Source organism: Cladophialophora psammophila (assembly GCF_000585535.1).
Source record: "Cladophialophora psammophila CBS 110553 chromosome Unknown aczJe-supercont1.33, whole genome shotgun sequence".
In the NCBI taxonomy this organism is placed as follows: domain Eukaryota; kingdom Fungi; phylum Ascomycota; class Eurotiomycetes; order Chaetothyriales; family Herpotrichiellaceae; genus Cladophialophora; species Cladophialophora psammophila.
In genome coordinates, this window is record NW_006912954.1 from 110,442 (window position 1) to 123,432 (window position 12,991).

At 52.6% G+C, this 12,991-nt stretch overlaps 4 protein-coding genes across 4 annotated transcripts; 3 read left to right on the top strand and 1 right to left on the bottom strand.

Annotated features, from left to right (window-relative positions):
• Positions 1-113: 113 nt before the first annotated feature.
• On the top strand, positions 114-1,817 carry A1O5_12347 (uncharacterized protein; the record flags this gene model as incomplete). The annotated part of the gene is made up of 1 exon (XM_007752916.1): positions 114-1,817. One exon carries the CDS (start codon positions 114-116, stop codon positions 1,815-1,817), a length of 1,704 nt encoding a protein of 567 aa, XP_007751106.1.
• Positions 1,818-2,811: 994 nt separating this feature from the next.
• On the top strand, positions 2,812-4,497 carry A1O5_12348 (uncharacterized protein; the record flags this gene model as incomplete). Its single annotated transcript, XM_007752917.1, has 2 exons — positions 2,812-2,910; positions 2,956-4,497. 2 exons carry the CDS (start codon positions 2,812-2,814, stop codon positions 4,495-4,497), a joined length of 1,641 nt encoding a protein of 546 aa, XP_007751107.1.
• Positions 4,498-4,886: 389 nt separating this feature from the next.
• Positions 4,887-7,295, bottom strand: A1O5_12349 (uncharacterized protein; the record flags this gene model as incomplete). The annotated part of the gene is made up of 1 exon (XM_007752918.1): positions 4,887-7,295. The coding sequence occupies one exon, from the start codon at positions 7,293-7,295 to the stop codon at positions 4,887-4,889; it is 2,409 nt and encodes an 802-aa protein (XP_007751108.1).
• Positions 7,296-10,910: 3,615 nt separating this feature from the next.
• On the top strand, positions 10,911-12,473 carry A1O5_12350 (uncharacterized protein; the record flags this gene model as incomplete). The annotated part of the gene is made up of 1 exon (XM_007752919.1): positions 10,911-12,473. The coding sequence occupies one exon, from the start codon at positions 10,911-10,913 to the stop codon at positions 12,471-12,473; it is 1,563 nt and encodes a 520-aa protein (XP_007751109.1).
• Positions 12,474-12,991: the final 518 nt, after the last annotated feature.

Below are 12,991 nucleotides of genomic sequence, written 5' to 3' on the forward strand. Positions count from 1 at the left end.
CAACACCAACATTAACAACACCAACATTAACAACACCAACATTAACAACACCAACATTAACAACAGCTCCCAGACCGTCGTCGGGGTGGATTGGACCTTGACAAAAGATAAAGATGGGCCTCACCAAGGCCGAAAACTCGCCTGGGCTCTCGTTCGAATTCAACAACCCACGCCACCACTATTCTCCCGGCGACGTGATCAGCGGCCGTGTCGTCCTCAACACTGCCGCCGACAGTGCCATTGGCACGCTGGTGGTGTCGTTCTGGGGCCGGGCAAAGTCGCGCATCATCCAGCAACACGGCCAAACCGTCACTTACCATCGGGGCCGGACACAGTTCTTCAAAAAGGAGCTGCTTCTCTACGAGGGCCAATACACACACAAGCCCGGATCCTTCAGCTGGCCCTTTGAATTCATCGTCCCCGACCAGGCGGATGCCGAAAGCATTTTAAGCGGTGAAAGATGGAAGCCCAAGGAGCATTATCGCGCAACCACAGATGAGAACAACCTCGATCTCACGCTTCCAGCCTCGTGCTATCACAGAAGACACATGTTCGGCCGTCAAGCTGAATGTTTCATTGAATACGTCCTCGACGCCACGCTGACCGAGCCAGAAGGTCTACATCATATCCGTGGACCCCAGAGCAAAGTATCCAGCTACCCCATCGTCTTCCACCCGCTGTCAACCCCCGAACCCATTGAGAACTACAACCTCACCACTGATCAACGCCTCTTCACCATCTCAACGCTGAAGTTGCTGCCCGAACATGCCGGTACCAGCCTTGGCTTCAGGGATCGCGCCCGCTCCATCTTTCAACGCGACTCCATCCCCAGATTCTCGTTCAGTGTGGCTGTTCAAGCACCCAGCCTCGTTCAACTCTTCCATCCCAATCCGATCCCCTTCCTGATTACCGTGACACCAGACCTGTCTGCCGAGAACACGACCATTGACACCTCAACGTCTCTACCCACCGTGACCCTTCGTTCCGCCAAAATCGAACTGAAGACTCACGTTCGGTGTCGCGCCGCGGGTACATTTGCCGACAGCAAGACCTACGAGATTCCCATATTGCCGCCGAAGACTTTAAACCAACCACTGACCATGTCGCACGGCATGACAACGGCCTCGGAAGCGACACTTGACCTTGGGCAATTGTGTGACCTTCGTCTAGGTAACGCAAAACTTGGTTCTCGTCTCGAGACGCCCATGTGTCCAAGTTTCACGACCTACAATGTTTCCCGGTCCTATCATCTCTTGTGGGAGCTGGAGATCGAGTGCGCCGAGAAGACCGAGAAGTTTTCTTCTGTGAAGAACGGACCTGAATGTACCGTCATCTTGCCCCCAGCTACGGCACGCGTGGAGAGCTCACTGGACAGCAATGTATTATTAGGCGGAGATCTAATGCAGGCAATGTCAACGGAAAGCACAGGATCTGGGTCCAGTTCCGGATTTTGGCCTCACCGGAGCCATGAAAGTAGGGGCGGGGGGGAGAAGGAGAAAGCAAGATTTGGGCCTCCGAGTCCCTCGAGTATTGGAATTGGCGTCGGTGCTCTGAACATCGTCGATGACAAAAGAAGCAAATCCAAGGCCGAAGAGGCTGCTGAAGACCGAGCCCGAGCGCGCCTGGAGGCAGTTCAAGCTACGTATCACGGCCGTCGTCAAAACGCATCCATAATTGAAGGTGGCGAGGACGGCATAACAGATGCCCCATTACCGACAACAGGCTCGATCCTACCGGGCACCATAGAACCCGCAACAACAAATATTACGGTGACAGACACGGATGCGGATCAACAACTACCAAGATATGTCCCATGAGGAAGCGGTTTTTTCTTGCTTTGTCTTTTCAATGTGTTTGGGGCACACGGCCGCCTATTTCCATTGCTGCATTGTGCCATGGGCATTTCCATTTGTCAACTTGCTTTTGAATATTGGGATTTGGGACACTGCAGAAGAATGCGATTTTTTTTGACAGTGCTTGACAGTGTAATGATGGTAAGACCCGGGATTGAGGAGTAGTGGAGTTTGATATATTGTATGGTGAAAAACTTGGGATAAGTCAAGCCTGGAATGGGGCTGGTCTAGAAATGTCCAAGGACAGAGTCGTTAAAACTCGGGAGGGACTCGAACAACAACGGCACCCGAAGGGCATTAAATGATCTGAGCAATAGCTCCCATCATTCATTGCCGAGGACGCGGGGCATAATTGTTTTGTGCTATGGATATCGGATATGGTTTGTCAATGGGCGTGTCCCCGGGGCGCATGGGGATCTGGTGTGGTATTTGGACACGTTTCGCTGGGCATTCCTCGCCTCGAAGAGTGGAATCTACTGTTTTTTTACTGGTCGGTAATTGAGTTGACTTCATTCTTCGAAATATCACATCTCGAGAATGGAACTAGGAATGACTGGGGTATAAACTGCTTATCAGCGATCAGACGAGCTGATGGTAATGAAAGACGGACGGAGAGGTCGTAACAGAGGTTCGCCTTTCCAATGTTGAAGAAGAGGCAGTGCACAGACTATGGACTCCTATCGATGGTATATAGAAACAGGACAACGGTAGTAATATGTGTATGTCATTAGCAGAAGGGAAGAAAGGCCCTTCACCCAGCCTTGGCCCATCAAACCCCATCAAAATGATGAGGCTGAGGCGAGGCTGAGAGAGAAGGCTGAGAAACTGATTCGCCACTCTCGGCCGCAAGACTCCACCGTACATACGAGTACATGCAAATCCAAAATATTGCGCTTTTCCACCTTGCAGGTTTCGCAATTGTCATAGCACCCATACGCCAACTCTATCGCAGGATAAGATGATTTTAGAAGACCAGAGATTCCTCCACGAGGATCTAGAGCGGCTGGAGCAGGCAATCACCGACCGAGTTGCAGAAGACCCAAAAAATGCAAGTCAAGTCACTGAGCCATGAACCGAGCGCAACCACTAACACATTCGACAGATCAAAGATAGATTAACCCGCGACCACCAGATTGACGGCTTTCTCAGTCGCATCCAAGAGCAATCCAAACGTCTGCTGGACATATACAAAGACGCAGAGGGTCTCCGGCTGAAAGAAGTCCAGTCCCTGTCGACCGGCGAACCATTCGAAGAATTCTACAAACAACTCGAAGAAATCAAAGATTTCCACCGGCGGTACCCCAATGAGCCTGTCGAAAACCTCGAGCGCGCCTACAAGCGCCGGCGGCCAGAAGAAGGAGAATATATACCCTCAGAGGTGGATAACATGTTCAGCGGGGAAGAGTCGAACGGCCGATTTTTGGACTTGACGCAACTGCACGAAGACTACCTCAACATTCCTGGAATAAAGCGCCTGACGTATCTCCAGTATTTGGACAACTTTGACGCATTTGAACTTCCTCGACTGCCCATCAAACGGCAGAATAAGATCACTGACCAATATTTACAATACGTGGCCAACCTGGACAGCTATTTGGAGAGCTTTGTCCGAAGGACGAGACCTTTAGAAGATCAGACGAAAATGTTCCTGAGATTTCAGCGGGAGTTCGACGCGGCGTGGGAAGCGGGAACAGTACCGGGCTGGACAAAAGAGCAGAAAGAGCAGGAGTCAACAAATGCTTCAGCGGCATCAAGACCGCAAACCGAAGGTACTGGCGCAGGAGTATGGTGTCCGGATTGCGAAAAGGAGTTCACGAACCAGAATGTCTACAAGTCCCACTTGACCGGCAAGAAGCACATCAAGAACGCCGAAGCAAAGAAATCCCGGATAGCCGCCAACGGCCATGGCGCCACGAATGGCGCCACGGGAGGATCCTCGAAACCCCTTGCAGTGGCTCCCTCGTTATCAGGCACAGCGCTCAAAGAACGTGCCATTGCCTCGCACGAACACCGCATCCGCGCCCTCGCCGACCTCCTCTCCAATGAACGGAGCAACACGCGTGTGAACGTTGAGCGCAAACAAGGCATGACGGAACGGGAGCGACAGGCCGAATTAGATGCTCTCTTCGCCGAAGACGATGCCGCCGTCGCCGCGTCCGACCGCAGAGCAGCAGGGAAGAATAGAACAGGTGGCGAGGATTCAGGGTCCGACTCAGAAGGCGATGAGAAAATCTACAACCCGCTGAAACTGCCCCTGGCGTGGGATGGGAAACCGATCCCTTACTGGCTTTATAAACTGCACGGCCTGGGCGTGGAGTTCAACTGCGAAATCTGCGGCAACTTCGTCTACATGGGCCGGCGGGCGTTCGACAAACACTTCTCTGAGGCGCGCCACATCTACGGTCTCAAGTGTCTGGGCATCACCGGCTCCGCCTTGTCCGGCGCGGCCGTGGGGGCCGGTGGCCTGAGCCTGTTCCGCGAGATCACGGGCATCGAGGACGCGCTGAAACTGTGGGACAAGATCAAGAAGGAGAAGCGCGAGAAGGAAGTCAAGGAGGACCAGGTCGTGCAGATGGAGGACGGCGAGGGCAATGTTATGCCCGAGCGCATTTATCTGGATCTGCAAAAGCAGGGTATCTTATGAGCACTCGCGACTGGCGAGACTCAACCCAACCCAACCAAGCCAAAGCACAGACACGGATACGGATGATTATGAGGGTTCCAACCCGCCCCCTTTGCCCTTTGGTGGCATTGCGCAGGCAGGCAGGCAGGCAGGAAGACTGGCAGGGTGGCTCCATCCCCCTTTGCGTGTACTGTATTATGCAGGATGGGAATCATTAGCGGCTACTCGCTGGGCGAAGGTCCCGTCCGGAGCAAACAAACTTAAATAAAGATCAAAGCCGCTGGAGCATCTTTTCAATTCCAAGACAATATTGCTTAACATAAGGCGTGTGACACTATCCATATTTCCGTACTTGAACGCACAGGGCGTAAACATCAATTCTTCAGAGCACGACGAGGTCTAGGGGCCCTTCACACTTCCATGCTCTCACCAACGACTCTCTCGCCTCCACTTCCCACGCCCTCATTGCTCGTTCTGGCACTACTTACGCCGTTGCTGCTCCTCTCCCTCTCCTTGACTTTGTCGCTACTCTTGTCTGCTGCTTTCCCTTTGCTTTGATCTCTATCCACAAGAACCGCATTCCTCACCTTCTCCAAAAGCTCCCACCCCTTTGCCACTCCGTGGATTGCCCTCTCAACGATCTGATCAAACAAGTCCTCATTGCCCGCGTAGAACCCGCACAGCATGAGTTTGCATAAGCTGGCTGTGGATGTAGCGCGGACCTCGTCTGGGAAGGTTTGGGAGAGGGCTTTGACAAATGGGGAGAGAAGGCCAGCGAGAGTGCTGCTCTGGTTGTTTGTGGTGGTAGGGGTGACATCGTCCCCTGCCTCAGTCGTAGCGGGAGGAGATACCGGGTGCTCGCTGAATTCTGAATGCGTGGAGGAAGGCGGCCCTCGTGCGAGAAGAATATCGCAAAGGATCTGCAGGGCCATAACTTGAAGGGTCTCATGGCCTCTTTTCAACAAAAGAGTAAAGAGCCGCATGTTCTCGTCGGCAAGCTTGGGCTCAAGCAAACAGCACAGTCCCAAACATTGCACCCCGCGTTCGCGTATCAGAGCTTCATGGGATCGAACAGCCGGGATAACCAGATTGTCAAACATGGTGCGTAGGTCGATGTTCGACTGCAGGTTCCCTGCGACATTTTGCAGCATGCATTGTGCGATATGAAGGCATTTCATGTTGATGACAATTTCCTTGATCGCTTTGGCTTCTTGCTCTTCTTCGGTGAGGTTCTTATTGCGCTTGCTCTTGGCTTGTTCGTTTCGAGGCGTCGACTCACCGCTAACTTCACTGCGGGCTGAGACGAAGCTGTCTTCCTCGTCCGCCTCAGCTTCGTCTTCGAGGTCGGAAGAAGCGATGTTGTCGTGAACTTCGGCGATAGCCTCGAGAACGATCGAGGTAAACTCTCTCTCGCCAGCTGCATCCGAGTTGCATACGAGTCGTAGGGCTTCCACGGTGAGTCGAGTGCATTCATCTGGCAATTCAGCCATGGACAGAGCATGTCGGAGTAAAGAAAACATTTTCCTCCTGCCAATCTCATCTGTATAGTCCAACGACTGAGCAATATACAAGAGCTGCTCCACAATGAACTCTTGTTCCGCTTGTAGTGCAATCTTTTCGTCCGAGTCCGACTCACTGGCGTGCTGGACCCTGGCGACCAGCTCGTTGATATGCTTCTGGAGATGAAATCCCAGCCGTGTAACCTCTGGCATTTTCTCTTCGATCATTTCGCGATAGCTTGGGTCTGAGTGGCAGTAGTCATTGAAGGTGCGTGCTATAAACGCCGACTCTGGAGTCAAATTGTCCCAGAAACCATCGTCAAACCTGACCGCATCAAGGTAGTCAGGTCGACCAGCCCAAAAATCTTTCATCGCCTCCCGAGCGACGCCATCCTCATTCCCAGTGTTCAACGTGTCGATTCTTTCTAGGAGTTCCAATAACGCGGGAATGCTCGGATCATAGAAGCCGACCTGAGCTTCCTTTTCATCCGCCGCCTCACTAGATTCTTCGGTCTCGGTCCTTGCGCAGTTCTCGATCCAGCATTCTCTGAAAAGACGGGCGGCGGCCCCGCGGACTCTCTCGTCGCGGTCTCTCAAGCCCCATCTCAACAACTTCTCCCGCATGGACAACGACAGATGTCGGAAATCGCCAAGCTTAGGAAGCAGTTTTGCGTACAGAGCACGCCTGGTTGGGGCATCACGATCTCTAGCTCGCTCGAGCAGATAAGGTAAGGTCTTGGGCGTAGCGGGAAGATTTACCAGGAGGGCTCTTCTGACGTCTGCATTAGTATCGTTTTGCAGGGCATCGAGGAGTTTATGAAGCAAGCCGGGGGCGTAATCCTCGTCGGAATCTTCCTCTTCTTCCTCCTCCATTTCACTCTCCACCAGGCGACCCAACGCCATCACTGCCTCCAGCCGTATGGCGGGAACCTTATCTCTCATTCTCTTGATCAGTTCGTGTCTAATAACTTTGTACAGATCGTCGTCGATTGCTTGCAAGACCCCGAGGATCTGGCAGGTAAGTTGGGTTGCTCGGTATCGGACTGTCTTGTCTTTGGCGCAGAGAAAAGGAAGGACAGCCAACAGGATGGTGGAGGAGATTTGATTTGAGATATCGTCGCTGACGAGGTATGTCGTGAGGAACTTGATGACGCGGGTTCCAGCTGCTTCGGATTTGCTGACGTCGAGGAGTCGGAAGACGCATTGTTTGACGTGCGCTTCAAAGTTTGGAGAGTTTTCAAGACGGCGCAGTCGTTTGGCCAGAGTTCTGTGACTGACCAGAGAGCGCTGGGCATCCGAAAAGATCTCGGCGACAGACATTGTCTCTCTCTCCCTCCCCCCTGGACCTGGGTAGATGTTTTGGATGAGATGTGGTTTTGCCAGAAGTTCAAGAAGCTAGATTAGGAAGAGAAGTAAACAAACCACAATCCCACCAATCAAAAACTGCTTAGTCAAGATCTCGGCAAACATTCTTGTCTAAGATCGGGCTACCTTCCTTGCTTCGTCTCGGTTGTCGCATTATTGCGCATTGTTATGCCACTTCCGGCCCCTCTGCCCTGCACGGGCCAAGACGGGCCTGCCACCACTGCCACCTGCCAACTCAAACATTCAGAATCCAACTCGTCAAAACTTCTAGCTAGAGGGACAGCGAATTTGAACAGTTTAGTGGCGCGCCACGCAAGATTTCAACGCACTTAACACGGAACATGCAGCAAGAAAGTGTTGGGCACCATCCGTTGACCTGATGAGTGGTCTGCTGCTTGATGCCACAACTGTGCAAAGGGACGGTTATGGACACTTTACTGTCAGGGTGCGCTGACGTACTTTGCAGTCCACATGTCCCTTGCAAGCAATGCATCTCGAGAGGGATATATGCTACGGACCAGGGATTGTCGGACACCGGGCCTGCGTGGCGGCGGAAGGTGGATACGAGACAGTGGTGCGAATGCCCATGGACAGGATCATTAGGGACGACAAGGATGTGGCTTGGGATGATGAAAAACTGACCATGGCGACCACACGCCGCTATCACTGGTCTTTGGGCATGGGCATGGACAGGTGGCAAGCCATGAAGCTTCTGAAGTCGAAGCTGAGAGTGCGGTTCCGTTCATCCTCCACAGCAGATGAAGCAACCTCGCAAAAGCTCTCAGACAGGCTGGGACATTATGCCGGGAGAGGTAAATTCAAGAGCAAGAGCTAGTCATGTACCCGTAGATGGGAAGAAAGAGTGACAATGAACTCTGGGAACAGATGTCTAGCCTGGGAAAGCATTCTCTATTCGGAAACTTAGCGTCATAGCTCAATTGTACAGAGTAAGAACTATGGAATGCGTAGGGTGGCAGATCCGTGACCTGCAGTGCATACTTCACAGCCTCACTAGCCATCATTCTTTGGGTCAAGGCAATTACCTGTAGGTAGGACATGCCGCCGGCCATGTTTTCATTGTACTACCTTATTGTCTACAAGTACTGCCATTACTGCGTGCCTGTCCATCAGTGATCTACAGACTATCGCCGTGCGTCATCCAACAAACCGTCGTTGGTGTCGTGAAAGAGATGGGCAGCTTAGGCTCGCGATCCCAGCGACCTGATCAGCAGGCACAAGCATGGGGTGAAGGATGGGTCAACGATCAACTCGAGGATCCTCAAGTGGAAATTTGGAAAATCTTTGTCATTTCAGTCCATCACTCACTTTGGCAGCTAAGGCTGTCTTGCGATCCTACAGTACATCCGATCTGTGCTTGTACAAATCAATCATGATAACCAGAAGAGTGGCGCGATTATCATATTAACATGCTCAATGCGAGGCATCCCGAGCATATCATCTATCAGGTGATGGAGCTCTCATCCCTTGAAACAGCCTTGTCGACCGAGACGAAGCTCGTTCAACGTCCATCGCTGATGAACTGCAAATTGCAGTCTGCCACCTCGTCGCCATTTGCGCCAGCATCTCGATCCAACACCAATGCTGCGGAAATCGGCACTGCCTTTCCCTTGGATTGACAGATATCACCGTCGAGGTGTAGTGACTCATGAACGATAACGAGACACTCTACAGCAGAAGACGAGTTGGGCTCCAAAGCGCAGCTGCGCCAGCAAATCAGCCATCGAGCCCACGGCCAGGTACCTGCTTCCATTGCCCCTAAGCGAAGACATACGTGAACCACAAGTTCTCCAAATTGTGAGAGAGCGCACATGAACTGCTGCACCAGCTACCATGCCTGCAATGTCCACAGTCTCCTCCGGTTGGATCGGTTCCATGCTGACCTCTTCCTCTTGGGGTGGTTACACAGAGAACGCAAAGTTCTTTTCTTCCGGGCCAGTGTGGTGGCCCTTTTGGCAGCTGATGCATGTCATAGTACTTTCCATCACGCCCCTGCTTCGGCCGTGTGCGTGTTACTGTACTCGGGGGGCATTGACGAGCCAAACCAAATGGTCAAGCGGGTCGACTGCTGTGATTAGGCTCATGTGATGGGTGGACTCGAGATTATGCACAAGGCCGCGTTCTTGAACAACGAATCACCAATGTTCCGAGCCACGTTGGGCACGAACTTCTGTCAGACAAACATTCTGACTCGATGAGCAACTGCATTTCAAAGTGAGGCAACCAAGAACGGCTGCAGCAGCGTGCAGACGCCCAATGGCCCGCCCACTGGAGTCCGTGATCATCGTCGTTGGAGAAGCTCATAGGCAGCCAATGGAGATCCGCTCACCGCTGTGTTGCGGATGGAACGATGGAGCTTGCGGGTCGCTCGCAAGGGGAGTTCGTTGAATTCGGCTGAGCCTGATGCAAGGGTTGACCCGCGCCCAGATACATCCGCAAGCAGTTGGCATGCAACAGGCGAATGGAACCCACGGGAGGTGGGCGCATCTAGGCTCAAAGAGTGCCTAGAAACAGGCGTCCGGACCGGGGCTTAGAGCGACGGGTACTTTCTTCTGCCCACAGGATCCTGGAAACCCCCCAAGATCAGCAAACGGACCCCTCTTCCCCCGGGGACGTGTTGCCCGACTTGTTTTGTCGTCAAGCTGGGCTGCCCAAGCGGCAGTCTACCGTCACTCTCTGGCACATGTTCTGTCAGAACTGCCATCCCCACGCTGTCTCGTGTTTTTTCTTGCCGTTCCTTCGGCGAAAAACCAGTCCTATAACACCCCGAGCCTGTCCCTCCTTTCTTCTTCCAAGGCTGTTTCTCACACGACTTTTGACACGCCCGTCACCGCATCATTTCACCTTCGTCGATCCCTTGTTAATTGGATTCCGAAGGCCTTTGTTATCTTATTCCACTTCTACTACCCTTCGAACATCAACTGTGAGTCTTTGAGTTTATCGGGGAGGACAAACTGACTGTCTGGGCCTCAATTGGCTGACCGAAACCTCAGATTGGCTCTTTGCCATTCTTCTTTTGGAGTGCCATCACCTTTTCAATTGGTCACCCCTTTGGTTACTTTTTGGCCGACAACATGGACTCTGGTGCTCATCAAGTCATCGAGCTTCTTCGGTCATGTCGTGCCGCATACGAACAGACAATCCAACACCTGTCGCCCGACGAGCTCGAACAGGTTTCCCGCTATTGGAACTCCATTAATGCTGAGATGAGGAACTCCCCTTCGACACACGAGTTTGGCACTTCGGTTCCCTCAAAGCGACCTGCATCCTCTGTGATGGTTGGTGTTATGGAGCCAGCGCCCAAACGTAGCGGCCATGTATGTACCCTCATTGACTGACCACTCTGCTTTGGTTGACGGACGAGAAAAGAAGGCAGCATCTTTGGCTTCTTTGGCTTCTTCGGCACCCACGACCCATTCACTCGAGCGACATATCTCAGCACCGCTTGGTCAGTCTGCCTCAAGGACCCAGCAAGGTAGACCTTCGGTTCGAATTTCCACCCTCCCCCAAATCACGACGACGACGACAACAACAACGACCACGACCAAGCCAATGCCCATCCCGCGGCGCAACAATTTGCAGCGAAGAGGTTCCACGGCCGGCTCCTACCCCAATCGATACATGGGACCCAACCTTCACTTCATTGAGGAGGTCCAGGATATGTCTCCCGCAGACTTCCTCGCCAAGTCACAGGATGACTATCAAACACCAACTATCTCGTTGACGCCTCCCATAGCTGTGGAGCGCGGTGAGTTCCACATCAACCAGATGTCTCAGCTCACGTCTCCGTATTCTTCAGCAATAGAGTCGCCAGGAGGAGTGTTTACTCCGATGACGGCCACTAGTGATTCGAGCGTGACGGCTCCGTCAACAGTGTTGTCGGAGCCCATGTCTCGAAGCAACACAAATGATGTTCTCTGTGAAGGCTTTGGGATGTTTCGCATGGACTCGATGTCGATGCCGAAAGATCACAAAGCCTCGCGCAGCATGATGGTCGATTCTCAGTATCCCCAGGATGCTGAATCGACTCAACAATTTCCTTTTTCCTCTTCTGTGGTTGGAACCGGTTTCGGTTACAACGAGTTTTCCCATTTGTCTTTTCAGGATGATGAGCTTCAGTCATCGTCGTCTCCTTCTAGTTTTGAGATGAAGAAGTCGCCTTCCTCTGGAAGCGATGCTTCATCTGTTTCTGTTTTGTCTCAGTCTCATTCATCGACGCGAGGGATTCCGCAGGAAGTCATTCCTCGTAGCAGTAACACAGTCTCACGACCTCTGGCTCCTAAGATGGAGCGTGCTCAGGAGGCATCGTTGCAACCAGTCGAGATGCCAGCACCCAGACTTGTTGCTGTTCAAGGAGCGGACGGTACAGTAAAACACAAGGCAGAGATCACACGCACAGTCCGACAACAGCCTCCACGTAAGACGACATTCTGTCAGTTCTGTAACGATCAACCCCAGGGCTTTCACGGCGATCATGAGCTTCGTCGACACATTGAGCGCCACCATTCCCAGGTGCGACGGGTTTGGATCTGCAAAGATGCCTCGACCGACGGCAAGTTCTTGTCGAATTGCAAGGCATGCCGCAGCCGCAAGACATACGGCGCCAACTACAACGCCGCCGCCCATTTGCGTCGTGCCCACTTCAACCCGTGCAAGAACCGACGTGGCGGCCGGGGCAAGAAAAGCGAGGGCCGCGGCGGCATGGGTGGTGGCAACACACCACCTATGGAGTTCCTCAAGCACTGGATGTACGAAGAGCTGGAACTCAACGTCAACGGCCGCGTGATTGTGCAAGACATCAATGTCCCCAACACGACCTTCCAGCCTGCAGTTGTCAACGAACATATCAAATGTGCCTCGAATGCCAACAACAACGGTGCCGAGAGCAATATGAGCAGTGCCAACTTCGAGCTTACCGCCGACAACGACATGCTGCAGAATGCGGGCATGCCTATGTTAGATCTCACCCAAGAGCCGCTGTTTTACGACAACATTCTTGCTGCCGAGAATTTTGTCAACAACGTCACCATGTCGATGCCCCAGGATGCAATGTACAACGCAAGTGGCTTTGTCTTCCCCGCCGAGGGCTCGAACTTTGGCTTTCGGCAGTTTTGAACGACGCCACGACTAACGACCACCGACACGAAAATGACGAAGCAACACAGAGGCAGACGTGGCTGTCGCATTCTATCTTTCATCCTCTTGTACATAGATGTTTGACTGTTTTCTTGCGGCTTTCAGACTGCACTTACTCTTGTCTTTCTGGAATGTACACGACCTTGGAGGCCGAGGAGGAATTTTTGGTATCGCGGCGGGTGGGACGATTCGGGTTGGACTCTTGTATGGATATTTAATGCTTGTTTTATTCTCATTCTTGAGTGACCTAGTTGATGAAGTGCTTCTTGTCATGAAGTGCAGCTTGCGCTATCTCGGGGATCATTGTGTTTTTGCACCAGTCAATCATTAGGGAGGGTCAGGTACTGAATTACAAAAGTTAGTGGTTTTTTTCCCTCTCTCTCTCCAGATCTTCTTTTGGTGTCTGAGAGCATTCCATCCGAGGAACACACCCTTGACACTTCTCTGCCTCATGGTAGGAGCTGCCGAGGTCGCTGTGAGCGATTTCGAGGCGCAAT